The following is a 26,054-nucleotide window of genomic DNA, read 5'->3' as shown; positions in this document are numbered from 1 at the left end:
ATCAAAAGCACCGTTTCCTCAGATATAAATACCAGTTTTATTGTCAGAAAATAGACGTGGCTTTTCTCTACTGCCTGCACTGTGTGCTGCAGAGGAAAAAGACCAGAAGGTTCCACCAGCAGGGCTGAAAAGACACTCTAACGAAGAATAAGACTCTGCTGGCATCGCTCAAGCAGTGAAGCAATCCCTGGAGTAGGACGTTAGATTCATATCATAGAATTAATAATTCATGAAAGTGCAATTATTGTGGTAGGGTTGATCACACATTAAGAGCCACAAGACACAATGTTGTTTTTGGATTACTAATCTATTCCAAAACAATAGCTGTAGATCTTCTATTAGGTCTGAGGCTGGTGAGTGATGCCAGGATACATTAATAGTCCATGAGAACTACTATGAAAGAGTAGCGGCTAGCTTTTTCTTCCAAGCCTCCCTCCCTGTGAGAGACCCAGCAGGGAATAATATAAATAGCATTCACAGAGGTATACATTATTGAACCAAATCCAGTGCAGAGAAGGCTATTTCTATCCTTGTTCATCCCTAAATCCTATGAATGAAGTGGAGGAGAGTACGGGTCAGCAGGTCTGTTAGGAGGAGGATGGCATTAAGATAACATGAAGACCTGCCTTAGCCTTGAAAGGGTGTTTGTGTGTGTGTGTGTGTGTGTGTGTGTGTGTGTGTGTGTGTGTGTGTGTGTGTAAGTACTTTTTTGGGTGTATCTGTTGGGCCCTGTGAGTCTTTGCGCATGCATGTGCATAACTGTGTTTGAATGCCACTGATGGATAAGACAAAGGATGGAATGAGGGGGAGAGTGTTAACTCAGCCCCTCAGGCTGGAGAGGCTGAGTTGTCATCCCGCTCACACTCTTCTCACCCCTCTCCCTCCCGCCTCCAATTCCACTGGTCAAGGACATCCAGTTGACACAGCCCAAAGGGACGAACACACTCAGTCTGAGCAGGTATCAGACAGGCAGCTCCGAACAGCACACCATCACCTCCCTCTTTAATCTGTCACATCGTCAGTCCCATCCACACACACATTTACCAGGACTGTTCTGTTCAGTTAAAGTACAAACAAAAGTGCAAGTTTGATAGTTAAAGTAGTTTCTTCCCTTCATCCATCACCAATAAGGTCACATCTAAAAATATGACTAATTAGCAAAAGTCCTTCATTTGACTGACATTTAAAAATAAACGCATAATGTAAATGATGCTTCACACAGTAAACAGTCTCCTTCCCTGAGTCGTCCACTCAGTCTTGTAACATTCCTCTTCCACTGCCAGCATGTGGCCCAGCATGTGGCTCAGGAGTGAGATTAAGTTGCATCTGATAAAGAGGTATAAATGAGAGTACAGTACATTTCCTCTGCTCAGATTATTTTATCTCAATCATACAGTCTGAGCAATCTTTGGGTTGATTCTTTCCCTCAGTGTGGTTGCCCCCTCTGCTGGCAGTACGTGCACAGTGCGACTCTATCAACTCAGATTGCACAGTTCCCAAGAGGAAACCAGATGTCCTTGTCAAGCAACTCCTTCTCCAGTCTAATGTTGGTTGCGGCCACAAAAGTCTTCTTGCTTTTCACTGTCACTTCCAGCACCATCCCATACAGCAGTGGGATGTTACTGTACTCCAGCTGTGATAAGAAGCAGATATCTTAGTTATCAACCAGCTCCACATTCAGTGATTTGAGGATATTTCTGTAGTACAGTATGGCTTTCATCTGCAATTTCTGTAAAAGCTGTGAAATTTATTGCTTTTTATTTCCTTCCATTTGGCTCTGCAGAGAGGAGCTGCTGGTCAGAGTCCGCAGGGTTCAGTGCTCAAAGATCAGACCCACACAGTGGGAGAGCAGCGCTGCGGGCACTGCACACATTAAACGTTCACTCTAACTTTGTGTAATAATCACTTTAAAAACTTTGAGGGACAGCACTTCATCTCAATACTCAAGAGGGACTGGATGTAAAAAAAAAAAAAAGGGGAAAAATCACATTCTTAGATTATAATGAAACAGCATTAATAATTCTTATTAATGTTGAAATTATACTGGACAATTATGGGGATCTTCCTCTCTCCCTCCTCTGCTCTACCAGAGGTTTATCCTTTTGGCAAGTTTTCAATCCAATCCCCAGGATAACATTTTATCTTTCTGCAAACCACTGGTATGTTATATTTGCACATTTCATGTTTTTATAGGTGAACATATCAAGACTTCACATTTCAATTTTATGTTTGGACAATGCTGAGGTTAACATGTGGTTAGGTTTAGGAATGACAACCACTTGGTTAGGAAATCATCACGTTTTGGCTTAAAATAAGCAGGGGGACCCCCCCCCCCCAAAAAAAAAAAACAAAAAAAAACTGCTGCCACTGCTGCTGTCAACTGTCTTGCCTAGGTGTCACACAATCCCTCGCACCTCCTGACTACAAACTCTAGAAAGAACATTAGTGGCTTATTTAATAATTTAAATATCTAATTTGTGGCTGGATTTATAAAGGTGAAATTGTCAGTATGTATTGTACTGCATAAAAGCTAACAAAGTATTTTTTAAACAACAACCAAGCGGTTACATTTTTTAATTATATTTACTGCACTAGCTTACTTCTTGTATGCAGGTTTTTGAACAGAAGAGTATATTTCTTCATTTCATTGGAACTTACTGCATGTGCTAACTGTCCTATCTGAATGGCACATGGACTGTACTGGACAATATTAAGTACTGACACATTATCAAAGCATGTTAAGGTGCTGCTTTCTGAAACCAGTAATCTCATGGAAAATCAAAGGATGCTGTAAATGTGCTAAATCACAGATACGGGGTTAGGGGAACGGAGGTTGTACCAGCTCATTGAAGGTGGGGTTGTCATTATTGCGGACAATCTTCGTCTTCTTCTTGGAGCGCTGCTGAGGGTCCGGTCTCAGACGTGTGACCACGTAGGCGTCGGGGTTAGAGCCGTTTGCCTGCTTCTGTTGAAAAGACAAAAAGGGCCAGAAGCGACAGGCTACACTTGAGCACACGCTATGAAGTATTTATAAGAGAGAGCAGATTTACTGTGTGTGTTTTCCTTTTGATAAATGCTACAAATAATGCAAAGATGAGAGTGGAGGAAACTTACAATGTTCTTCAGGTGTTTCACTAAGACTGAGAGCTTACAGTCAGAGTAGGAAATGTTGAGCTGGATCTGAGGACGCATTACTGTAAGAGATCTTAACATCAGTGCCAGTATATCACAGCATAACATGCCTGATACTATATATTGAGTATTATAAGAATTTCCTCTCAAGACAAAGCACAGAGTAAATCTTGAATTTCTTAATACTATTTTCAGCATGACCTTAAAATCTTTTTATACACGCATTTGATGTCTAAGAGCAAGAATTTACCTGTCCCCACACTGTCTTGGACTATGTTGGGGCCATCCAGGAACAAGCTGCACACATATTCATTCTGCAGGGCGAGTCAAGTTTGAAAGTTAGAGCCAGATGTAACAAAAGATCAGTGAGAGAAATCAACCTGCAGTGACAGGAGGAGCTTACTCCTTTGCATGGTCCCTCAAAAAGTTGTTTGAGGTATTTATTCAGCTGAGACATCCTACTGGCCGAAGTAAAAGACATCTTAAACCAGCGGGGAAACCTAGAAAGGGAAAAGGAGTTGAGTCATGCATCAAATTATGGCATTATTTTTCAGGAAAAACAGCAGTGTTTTTAAGAAATAAAACAGCAATGTGATGCGAGCTGGATGTGTTTATTCTTCACTCACTGAGGCAGCATCGTTTCAATGAAGTGTTTCTGCAGCTGCTTATGGATCAGCTCAAACTGCCCAAATGTTTTCTCAATGTTCAGATAACCATCATGAATGGTTACTCTCAGGTCGTAGATCTGCAATTCAAACATCACTAATTCATTAGGTTGCAGGGTGAAGTATGAGGAGAGACTGGTGATAGCTTATTTGGTGACTGGTTTGCAAAATCTCTCAGAGGAAAGTTTCCCTCAAAGATCTGTAAAGCATCATTATTACACTTTTTAAGATCTGTCTGTCTTAAGAACTCAGATGCATGCAAGAAATTAAACCAAACAGCATGATAACTAAGGGTGGAAATTTCTAGGCACCTCTTGATTTGAATCCATTCTGACTCAAAGTGCTACGATGGGATCATAAAATGATTGTTAATGTAATAAAATATTCCATTTCTGTTTTATTTTTTTCTCTCAGTGTGCCGGATTGTATCCGGCTGCAGCTGCTCATGCTCATCCATCCTTACCACAAGAGAAGAATGTAAACATGATGCACGTTGGCGCTGATTTTGTTTTAACATCCAGTTAGTTCAGCCCAACGAAACGTACAGCCTGGTCTTAAAAAATTGTTACAGGCAATCACAATGTCCAGAATTCTGTTTTAAATTTTCATTTACGGGATTTTCTGAATCATGACATCATCTTTAAGAGAGAATGACAATGCATCTAAAAATCTTTTTATTTTTTTTATTTTTTAAATAACCCATAAATATTTCAAAATGTGTTTCTGGACTCCTGCAAATCAACTTAAAAACTAACCTCAGGTATCATTGAGCTTTTACAGTGATTTCTATTACAGAAGTCAATCATAACCAAGTATCCCCTTTAAAATCGTTTTACTTTCACTTTCTGAAATTAATATAAATTAAAAAGAATGTGGGGAAGAGTGAATTTGTGTAATTGCTTATATAACCATTACTGATCCACTGGGAAACCCTTGCTTATACCACCTTACTGTAAATAAATGAGTGCATGATACTTGTCATTGCTGCTAATTAAGAAAAAAAATACTACATGCATACTTGGCCATTAAAGCTGATTGTCATTCTAATTCTGCTACAAGCTAACTCTGAGTATCTGTGCAAATCTCTGTGCTTCTGCTGACTAACAGGGCCTCTATCTCCACCTCCTATCAGTTAAACCTGACATCAGGAAGCCTAATCTTGTCAAAGAGCAGTCAAATGCCAACAAATGTCAGTAACACTCCTTATTCAGCTCTTAAGAGTAAGGAAAAGATTTTATAAACAAGGAGGCCATAAGTGACAGCAGTTATTCCTCTTAGAACAAATAAGTGTGAAACTGCCGTCAGCTCCAGATGTTTCATCAGCTCCTCTGACTATTAGGATATAACACTAAGCTCTGTGGTGCATAAGACAAAATGTCTGAGTTGCATTTCGTCATGAAAGCAAACACTGAGACCAACATTTTCTGTCTGAAAAACCACAGCAGAAAGAGCGACATGCAGCCTCACCACGTCTTTTGACCGGACAGTGTATCCCTGGATGACAGCTTCTTGGATGTTGGTGCTGGGAGCAGGGATGCCGTCCCGGGTTCGAGGATCTTGTTTCTTTCCTTGAGCCATGTTGTGTGCCAGGAAGTTAAACTTAACTGCAACACAGCCCATGCTTTCCTTGATCTTCCTACATCAGAAGGGAAAGAGACTGTTACTAGAGGAGTCTGATTAATACAGCAGCAGCAATAAAATATGGTACATTTTGATGAATACTTTGAATTAGAAAGCTACTGTGTGTTTGTGTGTTCTGTGTTAGATTACTTTGTAAAGTAGGATGTGGCCTCCAGGTCTGTGTCACGAGGCCTGAGGTTGTTCTGGACATACTGCAGATCATTAGAGTCCTTCAGCTCTGGCATTCTTGCATCTAGCATCTGAAAACCAGAGCAACACTATGAACAAAAAGTCGTTTGATGACATATTATCTATTCTCAGATGTAGCAAGAAGGTTGCCATGATGATGTTATTCAGTAAAGGTCTTACCAGCTCCAACAAGCTGAGTATCAATGCAGAGCGCTTTCTGATCATGTTGTAAGCCTCACAGCAGAGCTCCACAAAACGATGCAACCGCTGTGGCTTTTGCCCCCCACCTGTGATGAAGTGCTGCATCTCAGATGTAAAGATGAAAGGTGATCGATCCCTACCATTGCAAAAAAAAAAAAGAGTGGGAGGAAAGTTGTCGTTAATTCACATTATTGACTTTGACTTTATACTTCCTGCATCTCCTTGCTGATCAAAATAAAAAAAACAAGTCTTTTCACTTCTAGAATGCTGCTTTCCTGTTTACTTGCCTTTTAACCTTTCCAAACTTCTGTGCATTGCCCATAATCTTGCCAAAGTCGATGTGAAACATGTGTCCACTGTGTTTCAACATGATGTTGTCATTGTGCCGGTCACAAATGCCCAGAATGAAGGTGGCCACACACCACCCTGCACATGAGTGGATGAAATTCAACACAGCCTGCACATACACAGTTGGAGTGTTACACAGTGTAACAAGCAAAAGTAAACACTCAAGTGCATGGTCAAGCAAAATGGTTATCAAAGATTTTGTAGCAGCCTTAACCTTCTCATAGTCCTCCTTAGTTCTGTTCCACATGTGGAACCATTTCTCCAGCGTGTCTTCTCGGAGGCTCCCACTCAGACCCCACTCCTGATGAATCTTCCCTAGAGTCACCGCCTCTGGCACCACTTCCACCAGGCCTGACAATCACAGAATATATATGGAAACATATGACCTCACAGCCACAAATAAGACAAGAAAAAGGTGAATGTGCATAAAAAAGAAACAAACAAACAACTGACCCTGAGCTTTGCCTGTAGAGAGACACCTGTAGGTGATCATCTGCAGATCCAGCCCCTCCTGCAGCCAGACTCTGTCCATCACACGGACTATCTGAAGTACCAGCATGTCCTGACGCAGGTTATCTCCTGTCTGAACACATTTAACTAAGTGAAAAGCTGTTTATGAAGAAGGCTTTTTTTGAGTCAGCAAGCTGCTCTGTAACTGACCATGAGCTCTGATTTCCCATCAAAGTTACAGTAGCCTCAAACTTTATGTCAAACTTTGTGTCCCTCTTTATATCTGTCACAGTACAACACTGCTCTGATAACACATCGCTGGCAGCCGCACTATTAATATTTTCTATTATGTGGAAAATATTCTTAACAACAAAGTTATTCCTCTAATACAACAGCTGACACTGCGACACTTGTAATGTTTTGCTCTGGTTGTTTCTGACAGCAGGATCAAAAGCTCTGTAGTGTAAAAGTCATTTTACTCTTGGGTAACATTTTTTTGCAAATGCCTTCAGATAGAGCAGTACAGGTATTCTTATATGGACCTCTTAGGAGAACTGATTATACTAATGATGAAGTCTCATGAATAAACACTTCCTTGTGAACAGTGAGGATGCTGAAAGGTGTCATATCAATTGGGTACAACATGTGTGCAATAAAATCTGGTCTGCAGTTTCTGAGAGGTTTAATAGCTGGCGCATTTTCACAGAACATTGATTTGTTTCACTGAGGTGTCTGTTATCTGCATTGTGTCAGAATATTTTTGTACAAAAAACAAAGATATGAGTTAGAGTTCCAATTCTGAAATTATAAAAAAAACTCAGTTTGAGTGTACCCAAAGGTTTTATTAGGGCTAGTGCGCCCAAGGATGCTAAAAAGAGTGCAACCAAAGAGCACCATCCCTTTATTTCTAGCCCTGTCTACTGTAATCCTTCACCACTGCAGCACCAGTTACACTACACATGTGTCACACCTCATAGCTCCCATGCGCTCAAAGAGCATGTCTCAGCCTTCTTTGCATAGGCTTGGTGAAGAGTGACATTCATCAGGATAAAACGATTAATTTTAAGTTCGTCCAGTTAGGAGAGTGTAGTGAATATGACTAGGAAAAGTTGTACAAGAAAAAAAAAGATAAATGTTGAATAAGAATTTTAAAATATTCTTAGAAGAGGCCCAGTGTGGATCAATAAAGCAACATATTACTACCAACCTTGCAAATGACACTGATGGCCTTGGCCAGAGGGTCAGAGCAGGTGAATGAGATCCCCAGAGGAGCAGCATTGGAGTTGTAGAACTTACAGGCCTTTAAATGACATATCAAATGGTTTACAAGTGTGTGCATATTAGATTACAGTAATGATATGAAGCTTAATGTGTTGTGTAATGTTCTTACACTCATGTCCACTGCAGTTACACGGACTGCAGGGTCCAGTGGCAGACAACAGCTGATCCCAGCTTTGAAAAAGTCATCAATCTTCCACTTCTCTTTGTTCAAAACATTCTGCAAAGAAATGCGTAAAATTATAGAAATAAAATGCTTGACTTGCACAGGTTGTGAAGATTATGAGTCTGTGAGTAAATGGTTAGATGAGCGATCTTTTAACAGACCTTACGTCGGGCCTTATCGGCGGTGCGAACCTTCTCAGCCACCTGCACAAGCACAGACACCAGGTGGGTTTCATGCTCCAGCTCCTGCCTCAACGCCCGACCACAGCAGTGCCGCAGGGCAGCCTGAACCTTGCTGAACCAACTCTGGTAGTAGGGGTCAGTGTGGGCATCCTCCAGCAGCCTGCAAGCATGTAAATGATAACAGTACAATTACTGAGCATCGCTACACTGCACTCACTCAAAATAATAGAAAAACAAAGATATCAGTTCATTCCTTTTGGCAACATTCCTGCTGTTACTACATTATTACAAATGACTTATTTTTTGTTGTAAAACTAGCAAACACAAATGCAAATTTTGGTTGTGCTTTCGACATTTTCAAGTGAATAAAATATAACAGTGTCAGCACTAGTATAAAACTGCATTCCTCCAGTTTGATGTCTGACTCTGCTGCTCACCAGAATAGTTGCTGGGCAATCCGTATGTTCTTCAGTGATCTCTCCAAGAGCAGCATCACCAGAGGTCCATCCAACTCCCACTCACTCTTCAGAGCCTGCGGGACAACACGCCTGATCAAACTAACATCAAACCACTGACGAGTCTACAGAGTGTGCCACTTATTTTTCTCATCTACATGATGGCTGAAACCAAATAAATATTGGATGTGTAGTGAATGTGAAGTGTGCAAAATGTTTACTGTTTTGTTTGTGTGCTGACCTGGACCAACTGTGGCAGAAACACCTCTAGCTCTCCGTCTGGTATCTGTTCAAAGTACTGAACTGCAGCCGTCCGCACAGTCTGATCATGAAAACTGAAAAAGAGAATGAGTCAGAAAATTATACTCATGGTTGTGATTGCAGATGTCATTTTAGGTTACTCATCTGCTTGTTTTGTTGAGTTCATTGCCCCTACAAAGCTACATTAAATTCCTGATTTGAAGAGCACCACTCCTACTGAACAATGACATATTGATTCAGACATACATTCATAGAATAACACAAAGAATCATGCAGTACATGATGCGAGTCTTTGAATTGTCAGCTAATACAAGTACTTGAGTTGGAATTAATTGTGTTTGGCAACTAAATAAAGTGGCATATCAGAATCTGAATCAAAAAATCTTTATTGTCGGCCATGACAGAAAAATTGTCTTGGACGTCGCTCATACAACAAACAACAATAAAAAACTAAGACTAAAAGACACACAATCCTTAAAACAAGTGAGATGAAATACTATGCAAATAATTTAAACAGGATAAAACCTCTAAATGTGCAAAGTGATAAAGTGCATAGGTTGGAGTTAATTTTGAATCATTGTTTGTTTAAAATGTTTATGGCAGTGGGGATACAAGGGAGATATAAACACAAGAATGATTGTTGAATGTAGACAAAGAGTGCACCTTCTCTGAATATTGAACTTGTGGTTGTTCTTGAACTTTTTATTGAGAGTCTTTTAATCTCTTATTTTAATTTGTCAGTAAAACAGTTTAAAAAGCCACAGGGAAACTTTCAGTCCTCTCTGTTCTCTAGCTATTTTTATCCTCTTATTCAGCTTAATTTTCATCCGTGAGTTGTTAGATATTGTTGGATATTTCTTAATGTATTTAGCACTATCTCCACACATGACACTGAACTGACACCCTTGTCCTGCTAAAATAAACAGAAGACCATTTGTTGAGAAACGTCATATAATATTTTGCATCACTGCTTTTCAGCATAAAGCCTGTCTCCAAGTTTTGTGTACATTATGTATTTTTGTTGGTCCATGCATCTTTGTACAGTGGCTGTGTCCATGTTTCTATGATGGCCGAGATGTGCAGGATGATTTGCATATCCAAAACAGTGAGCAAATTGAGTGAGTGTCATTGGATGTTGACAATAAAACAGGCCTGTTGCCACCTGGTTGGTAAATCCTGTCCGATCAGTTCTGCGCATGAGCAACTCTCAACAGAAATAAGAGGGAAGCCAGGTGGCTCACTCGTTGGCTACTTCCATCATCAGCTCTGGAAATAAAATTATTAGGCATTTCACACTGCACTGTCTTATCCCAGGGCTATCCTTAGGCTAATTTATCCTCTTTTCACACACACAGGGTCAACCCTTAGGCTATACGGTTCACACTGCACTTCTAGCAGCCCTGTTTAAAATGTTAGTTGTTAACACTAAGTGACATTAATATTAATATTTTAAAATTTAATTGTTTATTCAATTTTAAAATATTAAAACTGAATAAACAATTCACACTGGCAACTTTTAGCCCCGGGATTATTCCATTTTTGGGGGATAACCCTCCAAACTCGGGGTGAACCCTGATCTGGAACAAGGCCAGAAAACACAACACCAAAGTCAGAGTGAGCCCACTTGGAATGTGTCTGCACTGCACCAGTGTCAGTGCTTTCTCAGTCCCAGGCTACCAGCTCCCAATAGTGATTAACTCGGGATGCTATTAATTAAGAGTATTTTGAAACACATTTTAACACCTTATGGGTGCATTGTGATGAGGTATATGATATGAGTACATATGGAGACTTATGTGGACATACATTATATATGTAGTTTATATATTTTGCCATATTAGATTTATATATAAGGGATTGGGATTGTTTCCTTTTGAGGGAATAGTCTTTTTGTGGCATCATGCCAATGTGGCATCACATCAGTTGCAATACCATGGTTGGTCGCTGAGCCCTTAAAGAGGACGTTAAAACTTGTCTTTATGAACAACATAATAATTTAAACATATTGTGTCAGATGATGATGACAAGTGAGCCATTTCGCTCCCTTCTCATCTTTGTTGAGAGTTTCACATGCAGAGTACCAATCAGACATGATGTTCAGATCAGGAAGCGGCAGTCCGTTTCACTGTCAACATCCATTGATGCTCACTTTCATTGTGGCTTTTGCATCTGAGCTTTCATCTGAGCTTTCCATGATTGGATTTGTGTTTGAATTTGCAAAGTGTTTTGGATATGCAGTATGTTCAATGCAACTCAGCCACAGAATATTTCTGTATTCACTTTAATTAAATCTTATTTATAAAGCCCAATATCACAAATCACTTTATTCCTCAGAGGGCTTTACAAAATGCAACATCCATCAATATGTGAATCAAGAGGAACTTACCTGTCACTGAGCAGGAAGAGAGCCTCCTCAGGTAGATGGATGGGCCAGTTCTCTACAACAGTATAGATTTCTGTCAAGTCCTCAGGCTGCCACTCGGCTCCACCCAGCACCAGGTGAAGGAAAGTACTTGCTTTGTCACAACAGTGGCGCTTACTCCAAAGGAAAGCCTTCTCATTTTTTGTTAGACTGGAGAAAAAGAGACAATATCATGTGTTTAGAGATACTGAAAGAAAGATAAAACTAGGAAATAGAAATCTTCCTTTAGAAATGAAAAGATTACGTATATCCAAAAATATTAAACTGTGAACGCAAACCATATACATGAACATTAGTTAGAATAATAATTGAATGTGTGTAGTTTTATTCAACTTACAAGCAGAGGCAATGCTTCTTAGAGATGTCCAAAATCTTCTTTTGCACCGCCTCACAAGGCTGAGTAAATAAGATTGAACCGGGGAGGGCGATGGGCCTCTGATACTTCCATTCAAACACATCATGAAACTCAAGCTGGGGAAAGATGGAGAGATGTCAGATGATGAATTACTGAAGGTAATATGGTGTTGTTTGTCTTTTGGTCAACAGGGGACAGAGTTGTCCAGTGTTACTTCACCTGCAGTATGACGCCGACGGCTTGTCTGTGGCTGTCAAACAGGGCAGGGGACGGAGGAGCAGGCAGCTCGGTAAGAGTGGACATACTGAGCAGAACGGTCCCCAGTACCAGAGTCCTAGACTCACAGAGAATATATGTCATTAATTATACCATCGTGCCTAAGAGCTCAGGAAATGATCCAAAGGTTTATAAAATATACATGAAGTACTGCACTAGAATATTAGAAGTTATAATAACCTTTATTTACATGGATATAGAGCCTATTAGAAGTAAAATGAATTGATATGCAAAATAAAATCAGCCTGATCCTTATTGTACTGTACTTGACGAAAAGCACTCAAAGGAATTAATGATCTTTTCAGAAGTGTGAACAAGTCCCTGTTTTTTAAACTTCACTCAAAAAATAAGTTTAAGTTACAGTTTAAATCTCTCAAGACCGTAAAGAAGCTATACAAAACAGTACGCTTCTTCAGACAAAAGTGAGTTTCTGGAGCTCCAGCCATTGCCAGGTGATGGAAAATACGTAAATAAATGTGCCATGCTTGTGATTTTTCCTGGGAATGTCGCCACAGACACCCAATTTGTAATATTTTAAATGCAACAGCTTTCATCCATTGGCAACAGGCTCAGTCACCAGTGTTACCTTATTTGGCAAAAAACATTACTTTACAGACATTTATATAAATGAAAATCTTCAGAGATCATTACTTTAAAGGGGCACAAATGGAGCCCTGTGGTAGTTCAGGCAAGCACAGAAATCATTTTAAACATAGTTTTGGGGCTTTTATAGCTGGAGAGTGACAGAAAAGAAGGAGAAAGAAAGGGGATGACACGCAACAAAGGGCCGTGGGCCAGATTCAAACGCAGGCTGCTGCCAAAGACTAAGTGTGATCAGAAATGTAACTCCCTCCACCTCCCCAGCCTCCTCCTGCATTATCATTAACTCAATTTATATTTTTGAATTTTAATCCGATCCAAAAGTGCATACAAAAACTTTCAGGAGATGTTGTAAACTTTGTGGACAACCTACCTGTCGCTGTAGAGAGGAAGTACAGCCCAGCCTAGTAGCTCGGGGCTCTTGCCTCGCTTGGAGCCCTTGAGGCGAAATGTCAGCATGCACTCATACGGCAGCTGATTTACTGGAATTGGGAACACCATCCTAAAATCAGAAATATTGTCATAAATGTGTTTCTCTTTTTCCCTTTCCCATCTATTTCTGTTATCTCTTTTTCCCTTGCTCTTCTATCTAAAAATACTATTTTACTGCTCACAAATGAACTGATATAGATTATTTCTCATACACAAACACACTTATGATGGCACAAGAGACCAGTACAATAAGGATCAGAGGGTCACTTTAAGAAACAAGGACAGTAAGAAAGTCTTAAAGACAATTCTGCCTGATCTGCTTTCAGCTTTTTTAATGAATGATGCAATTCTTGTGTGAACAGAGAAAGGAATTCAAAGAGGAAGTTAAAAGTGATTAAATAACATTTACAGTAGGAGACTCTACAAGATCTTTTCCTTACATGCGGTTACAATGGATTTTGTTTCCGTACGACAAGGCAGTGCTGATATTCTCAGAAATGCCTGTGTCACAGATCTTTGTTCCTCCGTATGTTAACTCACAGGAAACAGAGAAGCACTCATAGCTAAAAACAATGGAAAGGAAAGAGAAAGCAGTTAAACCCTGTTCGTCTTTGGCATGTGGTCAACATTTGGATGTGTATGTGCACGCATTTGTGTATCACTATGAGTGTATATACACATACAAAATGTGTATTTGTGTGTGACTGTAAGTGCAAACATACATGGTCAGCCAGGTGGGTTGTAGTTGGTAGAGAGCAGAAATATTGAACTGGATGATTTCAGTGTTGTCCAAAATGTCAAGTATTTCCATGTTGCTGGTCATGCCCTGAGCTCTGAAGTCTGAGTGGAAGTTGTCAAAAAAGATCTGTAGCACTTTAAGCAGTGCCTTGTGGAGCATTATCATAGCTGGAACACAGAGAATAAATATCCCCTTAGGCAAACAAAATGTTAAAAAACCTTAATGAAATATGCCACATATAAAGAACAAAGTTACATGAATAACACTTTAAGTCTTCCTGTTTTGCATTTATATTTATATTGCATTAATAAATGTTTATAACACACTATACTTTTTTATACTTTTAAGTGATTATTAATGTGCAATTATTACAACTTTTCTCCTATGAAAACATAGATTATTATAACTGTGTTCTACTCTATGGCCAGCCATTATCTGCTTGTACACTAGTCTCAACTTATGGGTGCCCACTGGATGAGTCACACTTGTTGACAAATGTAAATGAACATGTAATCTGCTTACAACTACAGTATAGTGTTTTATAAACCATTTATTAAAGAAGCTCTATTAGCCATTCAGAGCATATCTATAATCATTGTTAAAAAAAGATTATGCCAGCTTTGCTTTTTTAATACAGAACCAGCCATCGGCGTATACTGTTCTACTCATCTGTGACTGTTATGAGCAGTAACTCCCCTATGAGCACAGAGCACCAGTAATTAGCTAATAAGAAAAATACACATACAGGGGCTCACATGCACTAACATGCACATGCAGCCAGAGCAGTTAACACAACAGAGAACAGAAAAGCTCTCATTGCAACACAAACAGAAAAACATGATGTCATTCTCTGCTCAGGATGCCATTACTCAACTATATCTGTACATAGCAAATAGGTCAAGTCAAGTCAATTTTATTTATAAAGCCCATTATCACAAATCACAGTTTGCCTCATAGGGCTTTATAGCGTACGACATCCTTCTGTCCTATGACCCTCACTTCAACTACGGAAACCCCCCCCAAACCCCCAGTGTGTTTGCTGCTACATAAATGCTCTGAATGTCGTACAAAAAATCTTTAAAGGTTAAGTTTTTGAGGGGACTACATAGACGATATTTCAGTATTCCAGTTTGGTTATGAAATAAAGTCCAGTAGTATGACAAATAATCTAAACACACACACAGAAACACGCACACACGCGCGCACACACGCGCGCACACACACACACACACACACAGACAGACAAAAATGACACAGTTGAGGAACTGCTACGCACCTGTTTCACACTCAGAAATCTCATCATGACTCTGTAAAAACGATAAGGAAATACAGGTTTGTACTATTGATGAGACGAGGATGATTTATTTCCTTCCACACCTCTGTTTGTTGGTGCATTGAAGTGTCACACCTCAGCAGAGGCATGGAAATAAAGATAACCCAACATTACATAAAAAAGTATTCTAAAAAAAGGAAAAAAAAAAAATTAAAGCAGAATGTGATCACACATGAAAAAGGTGAAGGGTTCAAAAAGTGACAGGACTACACCATGTAATGATGAGAAGAGAAGTTTCACAGACGTCTGTGATATCCTACCAGAGGTATGGGATTGATTCTGTTTAGTCGGCCAATACCGTCCTCCAGCTCCTGACACGAGAGCCCACACAGTAGATTGCTAATGGTGCGAACGCGACCCACGAGCACATTAATGTTCATCCCAGACTGCAGATAGGATGAGATCAGACCCCAAGTCAGAGAAATAACAGAAAGTCAGCTTAGGAGACACTCTTACTGATGCATCTAAATCATCCTGAGATAGTGAACCTCGTACACTTGCAAAGAATCGCAGTTGAATATGGCTGGATGTGTGTGTGAGAGAAATAATCCTCTTTACTGACCTTACTTCTCATTAGCTCTGTCACCTCTCTGTTGTAGCTGCTGAGCACATCCTGCAGGCTCAACCTGAGAGAGGAGGGAAAGTTAAACACACACAGATGACAAAGTGGTGGGGAACCGCAAAGCAAAGCTAGCTTTTGTTTTCTACAAACAGACACTGGTTGACACATGACCCACTGAACAGTTGCCTCTGTGTTGTAACAGTTTCATAAATTCCATGCAGGATGAATCTTACTTGCAGGTGTTGAAGACGCAGACAGGACGCAGGAGCTGGTACAGCTGGCATGGAGTGACGCCATCCTCCACCTCAGAAAAGATACACAGGTTAAGACACTGAGTTGCGTAGGATTGTGGAAATTTACTGCGTGGTGTCTTTGAATAACTTTATCATTTCATATATTGTTTAAACAAAGCATGCAAGGCAGTAAAATTTTCATTTAAATTTTTTGTGACTATAAATCTAAAGAAAAATAGCTTCACCTTTATTGTTTTTCATTCATGCTGCTAAGTGGCACCAGCCATGACGTGATGTGTAAACAGAACAAAGTCAAGAACTCAGGGTGGAGGTTTTTACAGCTACAATAGCCCTGATGATAACAAGCTGGCCGGGGGCCAGGCACAGGTGTTTGTTAAAGCAGTATTTCAAGACTGAAGACAGGCCACCCCTTCTTTGTAAATGATCTACACTGTGGATGGAAACAGAGGAGTTTGAACTGACTTACATCCCGGGCCAGACTGTGCTTCAGGTTGTCCGTGTGGAGCAGTCGGAGGGGGACGACTTGCTTAAACTGACAGTAGATCTGAATGACCTCATGCATACCCAGCAGTTCTTCACTGAGGAGAGATATCATCAAGTTTAACAGTGAATGTGGAAGCACACCATGTTTAGACAGAACACCACAGCTCATAGATGAAGTCAAATTAATATTAATAATAATAATAATTATTATTATTATTATTATCACTGCATTGGTGGCTTACTTGTGGAGATACTCATCAGAGTCACACAGTTTTAAATAATGATGCCCACTTGACCTGGGAGTGAGATCGAGCAGCTGAAAGATTTCATCAATCAGACTGTTCACTGTCCTGTTCACTGCAAAAAAAACCAAAATAAAAATAAGAGTCCATACTCTTCTGCCAACATCTGCAGTGACTGAGGAATGAGCTCAGGTCTGCTCAGATACCATAATGTATAACAAATATGTTTCTTGCTACTTTATACTTTTACTCTAGCACATTTATACGACATCTGTAGTTACTTTGATTTTACATACAAATAACAACTTACATAATGTGATGTTTTAGATCAAAGGCCCTGCACATCCACACAGGTGTTTTAGTTATGTGGCTGATAGAGCTGCTCAGGTTGGATTTGTGCAAAACTGATAGGATTTACATTAGGTCACAAGACGGTCTTGCAGAAATACGTGAAATGGACACAACCTCTTGACTTTATGTGATGGTGGGCATGGTAAGCAAGATGCTGGCAACAAGAAAACAATGCCAATGCAAAGTGTACTACTAACGGTTGCAGTTTGGTTTGGTCAAAGAGGAGAAAAAAAAAAAAAAAAAAAAAAAAAAAAATACTTGGTTAAGTCAAAGAAAGATCGTGGTTTCAATTCAAATAACTACACAGGGGATGTAAATGATGTAAACTTATGCACTTTGTGTAGTTACGCAACTACGCTGATTTTTGGTTTTACAAGGGACACGAACAGCGGCCTCCTGGGTGAAAGTCCTTGTTTGTTTGATGCTGGCTTTCTCGCTCTTATACCTTATTTATGTGTTCCACACGACAAAAGACTATGCACTGGCATTGTTTTCGTGTTGCCAGCTTGTAATTTTGACACATTTCGTGGCCACCACCACATGATGCGTTAATAAGATGTTGAGTCCATTTTACATATTACTATAAAACCAGGCTGAACGTTTCCATGTGCCATTAAGAATGATACAGTTGTGGGGCGCCCAGTGGCTCAGTGGATAGAGCAGGTGCCCCGTGTAAAGAGGTAATGCCCTTTTCATTCTGGCCTCGGCCCTTTGCTGCATGTCGCCTCTTCTCTCTCCCCTTTTTTAATACTTAAGCTTAAAGCCCCAAAAAATAATCATGGATCATAAAAAATGATACAGTTTTAAATTGTCCTGCAAAACAACTTTTTTTTTTTTTTTTTTTACAGGGCAGCCCTGGACTGCTAGGGTTATTTTACTTTTTTTTTTTGTTTGCATTATTTTTTTATTTTATTTACTATTTTTTAAGATTAAAAAAAAAGCTCAAGAATTAAATTCTTTAAAAGGGGCCATTTTTCCCTAAAATACTATTGATAAGTACATTTTACCAATCATAAGTATTTTTTTTCTTGTTGTTTTGCAACTTTTACTTAAGTAAAGGATGTTATTACAGGGTACAGTGCTGAGTTTATTTTACACCTCATTATTTTGAGGTGTGACATAATTAAATAACAAACAGCCCTCTGAAATACCTAATCTCTTAATTGTCTGTTAGCACACACTACAGTTATTATTAAGTATTATAAGCATCTTTTTGGTTACTCTTACCTGTGGTGGGGAAGGGGAGCTGGTGAGCGCCCCACTCAGTGGCCACACTGACAGTAACCTCCACCTGCTGCAGCAGGGCAGGGTGGATGTGCAACAAACGGCTCCATACCACACCTGAGTTCTGACTGTCTGCATGCCTGTACCGTGACATTAGCCTGCCAGACACGGTAAAGAAAAACAGATTGCCAGTGTGAAAATGTATGATGACATATAAAAGTATGATGACAAAAAATTCCTGTATCTAAACTTCATGTGGACATGCTTTGTTTCAGCTCACTGAAAGTACAATGTTGAGTTAAAAACAAATGCAGAGGTCACATTTCTGTCAGTTCATGAATAAGTCACATAGAAAGAACAAAGTTACACTAACAACAAAACTAATAGTATATGTACCAAATTTTAAGCTCTGTGGCTTTTTTTGTGAAAGTGTAGTAAGGGTGAGTACTCTAAACAGGATTTTTGAGATTCATTATAAGTAGTCTTTTGCACTTATCTCATTTACACGTCAAAAGGATATTACTAAAAAATTAACCACTGCAAATATGAAGGAGCTAGTTTCTATGCACTCTCTTACTTTGAAGTTGCATCACAAAAAGAAGCCAGCCTCTTGGTGCTGCCCTGTGGAGTGTCTGTTAGTTTGACAGCCCACGGGTCCTGATATGAAAATAAAAAAGATGAACTGCACATTGTGGCATAAACTGTGATTTTGCCATTTGGGTCATCTGATTCAATCACAAAGAAGCTTTCTGTCTTCGCTCAGATACTCACATGTTCTACTATTTCTGTCCTGGACCGATTCAGTTTGTGAGCAGGCTCAGTGAGGTCACAGGAAAGCTGCTTTTTGCTGTTGCCAATCGGTATTCCTGTCCTGGGAGGAACAGGGGGGGGTGCAATGCCTCGTCTAGCTGGCAAACATGCACTAGGAAGCCTGGTTCTGAGTGGATTGGGAGGGCGACGGACTGGGGGAGGCACATTTGTTCTTTGGAGGTCTGTATTCCCAGGAGCTCCTCCCTTATGACCCTGGAGAGGATCTGGGGGCTTGGGCTGGGATTCAGTTCGGGGTATGAGCCCTGACAGGGTGCGCTCATAAATATGGCTTTCATCATTATTTCCAGGACGGATGTCAACAGATTCATAAATGTTCTGATCATCAGTGACAGGCATGGGGAGGTCACTGTCGCTCGCATCTTGTCTCTGGATTTTTCCATTTCTCCCTTGAGGAGGATCCATCACATTTAGGAAGTGGTAAACGCCCTCAGCACGTCTTCACTTCATAGCACAGCAGAATGCAGAACTATGACATGACAAAAACAAGAATAAGCAATAGGTATTCATAACATTAGTGTATGAGACTTATTGTAGGCAGGACGTGTAAGCAGTTTTATGACTGGAGTCTAGCTGAACCTGTGAGTTAACACCGGTCTAATAATTAACAAACTTTCAAATCTTAACAGGAAATAGAGCGGTACGCGCCACAATGTCTATGGCACAAGTGTAAAGTGAAGCAAGTCTTAAACACCACCATTATCATTACATGAGTTCACTGGAAGTAAAATGCAGCTCTGTCAAAACATTATTCAGTCAAACATTAACATTTCCACATTACTAGGATCCTACTAAGGATCTCACATTTACTAAAAGCACATCAAAGCTGACAACTTTAGATCCACTCCAAATATTTCAAAGTCTTCTCATCTTTCTGTTTTTGGCAACTTACCATCAACACTCTGTTAACTGCGTCCATGTTAACCCATCCTGTGTAAACGAGGTGAATGCCTCACTTAAGCCATGCTCAGCGAGTTAGACCAGTCCTGTGTAAGACTTGGAGAACTTCCCATCTGTGTTTCCTCACCCCTCCCACTCTCCCTCCTCCCCTCCTCCCCTCCTGCAGCCCAAAACAACTTTCCCTCTGCTGGAGGAAAGTGAAAAGTACATGTGTGCAGGGTTCCTACAACTTAAGGCAAGTCAGATGTCAGACTTATAAAGACTTTTTCTTCAATGCCAATCTGAATATACTTTGAGACCAATTTTAAAATAACCAAAGTTTAAAAAAGAGCATAAACTGACATCAAGTCTGAGGCATTGGGGACAATTTTGGCCAAATGTTTATTTAGAGGCGCCCCTACCTATCAAGCAATTTACGTAAGTAGCTGATTGGTGCCCCTTGGTCTCCCAAGAAATTGACAAAATAAAAATAAATGAACAAAAGCCAGTTTCCTTCCAGCCAATCTCTCCAATCTCTCTTATCCTTCCAACTAAAAACTGACATAATTTATGTTATTTTCAAAAAAAAAACAATGAGCTCAGAGACATGCAAAATGGACAACGTAGGAGGCTACGTGAGAAATATACTGTCCCTGACAAAACAAGCACTCCTGTGATTCTGTGGTGGTGGTGGTGGTGGGGGGGGGGTCTGTTGTATTAGATATGATGAAATTAAAAAACAAGAACGAATATGGATCCAAACTGGAATAAATATATTCAGAAGCTATTTAGTGTGCCAGCACTACAGCCCCTGATTTAGGTGAATTAAATTACACTTGGAGCCTTTAAGAGGAATGTTCTTAGGGTTAGGGGGTAATAGACTATAAATATGTTGCTGCTGACGGGTCACACTTTGTTTTTTTAACATGATTATTTGCACATCATGTGTGCTGCCTACATTAACAATACACAAGTTGGTTCAGTGTCATGTGAAATAGCTGCCTGTTACAATGAGGGGGCCTCATGGAGCAAAACATGGAGCTTGAGGCCCCCAAGCAAGGGGCCAGCCCTGTATTTACTGGTAATGACTTTTTTTGTCTTGAGGCGGAGCTGACGGTAAATCAGAACTGGGAAATACATGACATGTTGGGGGGAGGGGGGGGTATGCGACTGTGATGACTGTGTACAATGTGGGATTGTACAAATGCATCTTCTTGTACCAGTTTCAGTCATGCCATTAAATCTTGGTCAAATTGCAGATTTTATGTCATCAGTACAGTGACAGCTGGCTAGCTGACAGCAGATCCTCTGCTCTGAGCATCCACGCCAGAAACAAAATCTGTGTTATTAGTTTTACAATCCTGATCTCCATGACATTAATTTGAGACAAATTAGGTCAATTATTGGAAAGAAAAGTCGATTAAAATAAAAAATATAAAATAAAATCCTACTTCACAAGTACGAGCATTTTGAAGACTTTTGAATGACTGATTTTGGGACACCTTGTGGCTCAGCTGGTGGAGCAGGCACCTTATGTGATGAGGTTGTGTCCTTGCTGCAGGGGTTTAGTTCTGGCCCTTTGCTGCATGTCATCCCCTCTATTTCCTCCTTCCACACTGTAGCTGTCCTATCTGATGAAGGCATAAAGTCCAAAAAATAATAATCTTCTTCTTGGACCAGCAGGAACCCTGTGTGTGTATACTCAGGATCTATAGATAAGTTAGCTCCAACATCAAATTTACAAAATAATACAGACACAGTTAAAGATACTTCTTTGAATTTTAAGCAATAAGCAGAATAACTTATCGTGCCATTGTGTAGTACTTACTCTGGAAAACTACAATGCATTTGTGATAACAATTTTTAAACAACACAACTTGTGATGTATGTAATAAACACATCTATCCAGTTCAACTAAACTCAGATTACATTACATCCTCCGTCAGGAATGTCATTGAACAGGTTGAGGTATGTGAGCCCTACGTCTCTTCTGTAAAGGGAAATGAAAGCAACAAGAAGGAAATGTGAGTTCCCGTACTCCACATACGACACATAAGGTAAGATTAAATCACTCGGTTACGTTTTTAGCTGAGGAATCGTTACAGAAGAGTCTGTTTACACTTGATCATTTGAAACAGTCATATGTGCTGATTCTTGGGTCATAAATCTCTTAGTAATCTGTGTGTGCTGTTTGACTCTGTATAGCAATAATGACTCTTCTGGTGTTGAGAAAGCCCAGCGTGGCCTTTCAGTGGGAATGACAGCAGCGGCACTCCACTGAATGTGTCACAATGGTGTCAGCGGAGGTGCACGAAGCAGAGTGGTGTACTGTATGAGGGGGGAGCTCGAGCAATAAGAAATGCATTTCAACCACACAACTCCCCACATTTCACCCCCAAAACCCAAACCTGGATTCATTGGTTACTATGCACTCATCCCCGCTGTACTTCTCATGCTGATTGGATGTGTGGTGGCAATGGTAAGAGTAGTTCTGCTTATTTGATTTCACATGACTGCATCATACTGTCCGTTTATCCTTAAGTTTTTATTGTTGTGCTTCTCCTCAGGTTGTTTATGTGCGGAGGAAGTCAAGGTTAGCTGGTTTCTGTGGTTTAATCATCACTTTCAGATCAATTTGGCATCTTTTATGTTCTGTCACAATTTGGTTTCTTTTGTGTGTTTTGTTTCAGGTTAGATGAGCTGCGCCATAGATTGATTCCTCTGTACAGCTACGATCCCACAGAGGACCAAGAAGAGTGGGAGGACACTGACAGAGAGGAGGAGGAGGAGCTGGCTGTGAGCAAACAACTAAAACTTTACATACATCATTAACAATATACCTCAGTTTTCTATCATGTAACTTATCCAGAATTTATCTGGTTTTCAGGAACCTCTGTACAAGGAGGGAAAGCTCTCATTTTCATCTTTCTATGGAACATGAAGAGAAAATCAAGAAAGAAAGAAGAATGTGTCCAATTAGAGGATGATTTCTCCCTTTATATTTTTTACTGCAGATGCTTTACTGGCTGCTTCATGAAGTTTAAAAACAACATCTGGGTGACGTTTAACAGCTATGAACACCGTCTTTCCTCATGCCAGATTTTTAGCAGAGCAGCAGACAGCAGATGGCACTGTAATCCTGTCTTATGCCAGAGTTGATTCTTTGTTTTTTTAAAGACTGAACAAAGTGTTTGAAGGATAAAGGAAAATGCTATTTTTAGGTAATAAACTAAAAGCTAAGATACAATTTAAAAGCTATTTGTTTTGTGTGTGTTTTTACAAAATTATTTATGGTTTAAAATCTATAGATTGCTAAGACACACTTAAAAGAATACTTTACTAGCAAAATGATTGTGATTTGCAAATCAATCAGTAACACTAAACATATTGATTTTTTTTTATCGATTAAACAGCAAAACTACATCAAAGTATCTGTTTACAAACTCACATTACCTCTGACATAGTATGTCTAAGTCTTTACCCTCTAAAAATAAGCTATAAATCTGACTTTGAAGGAAGCATACATAAGTTTAACTTTCAGTTCAGTTTTAAATAGTAAGGTTTTAGAGAAAATGCATGTGTGTTGGGAAGTGCTGAGCAAACGCAGGATACAAATTCTTTGGGGGTGTATTTTAAATTACCCAAGAGTATATAAGGGAGTTTGAATGAGCACAACCATACACACCCACAGCAGGAAATGACACATAAACATTAATGCAGCTGTAATATTAATCCAAAAACATCAAGTAGAATAATAAAACACTGACAAGTATTATTTCTGCTTTACAGTGATTACTTTTACATTGAGTACTTCTGCTTCTACTACATCTTGCTGATAATACTGACATAGTTACTTGTACTTTCGTGCAATTTGAATGAAGGACTTTTATTTTCAGTACTTTCACAGTATGGTATTATTTGTACTTTTACTGCAGTAAAATGACAGTTTGTAGCAAAGTATTCAGCAGCCTGACCTCATTTACTTCATCACTCAGTGACCAAGGGAGGGTCTGAGCGGACATAGTTACTCATCGATCTGCACGAATCACACAGATGACCTATCCTGGTTTCAAAATGGTGATTTTCATCAAAAGGTGACAAGTTTGCACCTCTGCTAAATGGATAAATGAGACTTAGATTATATTGCACAAGTTGAGTGAGAGTTTGTAATAAGATGCTTTGATATGGTTTTGCTGTTGTTAAGCACAGCCCCCAATCAAAATATCAATCCAAATGTTTAATGTTTTCGGTGGAAGCATGCAAAAAAAAAAAAATCTTCACGGAATAAAGGTAACATGACTGACTGATTTACAAATGGTCATTTTGTGGGTGAAGCATTCCTTCAATGAAACTAACAATAATAATCTTTGTCATCACCCTTTTAGTGCAGCACAACACTTTTTCACTGGTTTCACATAGTTTTCACCGCCTTTGCAAAAACAGTTAACACAGATCTCACAGAAAGACCCGCACCTCCATTGGACTAACTGGATTTTACTGAAAAGACAACATCTATTGACAGCTGACAGAAATTACTTGCATAATCATGATTCTCTAAAGTACCTGTATGAAACTCATTTGCACAACTTCTAAATCAGCAACCACTCCTCATCCATCTGTGAAATATGCCACCTCAGTGTTGCTATTTGCAAGCATGGATCAAAGAGGCCACAGGCACGTAAAACTAATGAATGCGATGAAGAGCACTTATTTAGAAAATCTGTATTTTTTTCGCAGTGCAGTGCAGCAGGGTTTGTTGTCTCTAGTAAAATCATCTTTGGAATTCTGTGATATGCATGCTTACTTTTGGCACATACTATAACTATGTTAAGTATCAACAACTTGCACAGGCACATATGACAAATTAAGGTTGAACATATAATATTGATAGCTGTATTTTGTTGTCTATAGCTTAATGATTGAAAGAATATATACATTTAACCTCAGGTTTTGTTGTTGGATGGAAATATTTGCTTTTGTTGCACGTTTTTAAGATTTTTAATGTTGGAGCATTCTGCAAACAAAATTTGTGCCAGTGACTCTTAGTTTAGGCCTGCGTGTGAACTGTTCTGAAAATATCGCTTCCAAATGGATAAATGTGTTCAAGCAAGTGAGAGAAACTGTAAGCTCAAAAAGCTTTAGAGACACACCTGTTCCTGTTTGGTAATCAGAGGCTTTGCTGGTGTATGGAGGCTCCTCAGGTTGACACATCTTCACATGTTGCAGGGATTTTTTACATGCAGGGAGATGGGATCACAAAGAAAGAGCAGGTGAACAGTGCATCTAAACAAACAATCCAAACCCCTAACTGTCGCATATGACTAAATGTGTGTGTGTATTTACATCAGTCTAGATCTCCATCTGTTGGGACCACACTGGTTCCTGAGCTCCATCCTGTTGGCCACTGCTCTGGTCCTCCCGGCTCTGAGTCTGGACAGCCTGCTGTGTTACTACTGTCCTCTGCAGCACAAAGGCAAGTCCTGCCCCAACATCACCAGCCGGTGTCTGCATGATCAGCGCTGTTCCAGCTCCAGAGGCCATTATGGCTCCCTCCACATCCTGTCCGCTCAGGGCTGCGTGGACGCTGAACTCTGTGGCTCTCACAAAATCATCTCTTATCAGGGGGTCAAGTACAACGTCAGCCACACCTGCTGCTGCAAAGACAAATGCAACAGCCGGCCAAAGTCTGACACCAAACTGAAGACACTGCTGGGAATGATCATAGACAAAATATATCACATTAACATCACTAATGTTCTGAGAGAGGAGCCTTCGGATTCATGTGCAAATTACACATCATCAGTGAGCTCCACATTACCTGCCACTGCATCATAACTGCTTGTAGAGGGCTGGGGAGAGGCCTGTTAGCCACAGGCGCTTTCCCAAATCTCCACGAGGTCGCTAACATTTGTTCAAATGTTTGTGATTTTTGCTAAATTATTGTGTGAATCAGAAACAGAATGAATTGTCAGTGTTTTGTGTGATTACATTTTATCTCCAGGGAGTAAAAGGTGGAGTTGCCAGCCAACCTCCTGGTTTAACAGAGTAAATGCTGACATTATCTCTGTGGTAACTGATGAATGTAGCAAAAATAAAAGCACCATGATTAAGCCTCCCACTTGCTTTA

General features: G+C 39.9%; 3 protein-coding genes across 4 annotated transcripts; 2 read left to right on the top strand and 1 right to left on the bottom strand.

Moving 5' to 3' along the window:
- Nucleotides 1-13: 13 nt before the first annotated feature.
- Nucleotides 14-25,176, bottom strand: pik3c2g (phosphatidylinositol-4-phosphate 3-kinase catalytic subunit type 2 gamma). 2 transcript variants are annotated; one of them, XM_088080439.1, is made up of 33 exons: nucleotides 25,078-25,176; nucleotides 18,992-19,517; nucleotides 18,798-18,877; nucleotides 18,224-18,378; nucleotides 16,646-16,760; nucleotides 16,387-16,498; nucleotides 15,900-15,970; nucleotides 15,667-15,730; nucleotides 15,365-15,490; nucleotides 15,048-15,078; nucleotides 13,755-13,938; nucleotides 13,473-13,595; nucleotides 12,974-13,102; nucleotides 11,944-12,058; nucleotides 11,707-11,840; nucleotides 11,334-11,519; nucleotides 8,928-9,021; nucleotides 8,669-8,763; nucleotides 8,211-8,391; nucleotides 7,996-8,103; nucleotides 7,813-7,905; nucleotides 6,609-6,738; nucleotides 6,370-6,506; nucleotides 6,095-6,264; nucleotides 5,787-5,943; nucleotides 5,568-5,677; nucleotides 5,265-5,433; nucleotides 3,759-3,877; nucleotides 3,536-3,632; nucleotides 3,383-3,446; nucleotides 3,115-3,194; nucleotides 2,840-2,965; nucleotides 14-1,633 (listed from the first exon to the last, which is right to left on the bottom strand). In XM_088080439.1, exons 2-33 carry the CDS (start codon nucleotides 19,451-19,453, stop codon nucleotides 1,481-1,483), a joined length of 4,170 nt encoding a protein of 1,389 aa, XP_087936565.1. In that variant the 5' UTR covers nucleotides 19,454-19,517; nucleotides 25,078-25,176; the 3' UTR covers nucleotides 14-1,480. The 2 variants fall into 2 exon arrangements, with proteins under 2 accessions (XP_087936565.1, XP_042352166.2); XM_042496232.2 differs by lacking the exon at nucleotides 25,078-25,176 and adding an exon at nucleotides 19,941-20,075.
- LOC121949705 (small integral membrane protein 29-like) lies at nucleotides 21,736-24,234 on the top strand. Its single transcript, XM_088080442.1, has 5 exons — nucleotides 21,736-21,984; nucleotides 22,133-22,406; nucleotides 22,495-22,520; nucleotides 22,618-22,723; nucleotides 22,815-24,234. The coding sequence occupies exons 2-5, from the start codon at nucleotides 22,287-22,289 to the stop codon at nucleotides 22,866-22,868; spliced, it is 306 nt and encodes a 101-aa protein (XP_087936568.1). The 5' UTR covers nucleotides 21,736-21,984; nucleotides 22,133-22,286; the 3' UTR covers nucleotides 22,869-24,234.
- Nucleotides 25,059-26,045, top strand: LOC121950547 (protein Bouncer-like). The gene is made up of 2 exons (XM_042496580.2): nucleotides 25,059-25,197; nucleotides 25,276-26,045. Exons 1-2 carry the CDS (start codon nucleotides 25,145-25,147, stop codon nucleotides 25,760-25,762), a joined length of 540 nt encoding a protein of 179 aa, XP_042352514.2. The 5' UTR covers nucleotides 25,059-25,144; the 3' UTR covers nucleotides 25,763-26,045.
- Nucleotides 26,046-26,054: the final 9 nt, after the last annotated feature.

This window comes from Plectropomus leopardus, chromosome 7, assembly GCF_026936395.1.
Source record: "Plectropomus leopardus strain MGB_pleo_1.0 chromosome 7, ASM2693639v1, whole genome shotgun sequence".
Lineage (NCBI taxonomy): Eukaryota > Metazoa > Chordata > Actinopteri > Perciformes > Serranidae > Plectropomus > Plectropomus leopardus.
Note: the sequence above shows the minus strand (reverse complement) of the source record. Positions and strands in the feature narration are given on the sequence as shown.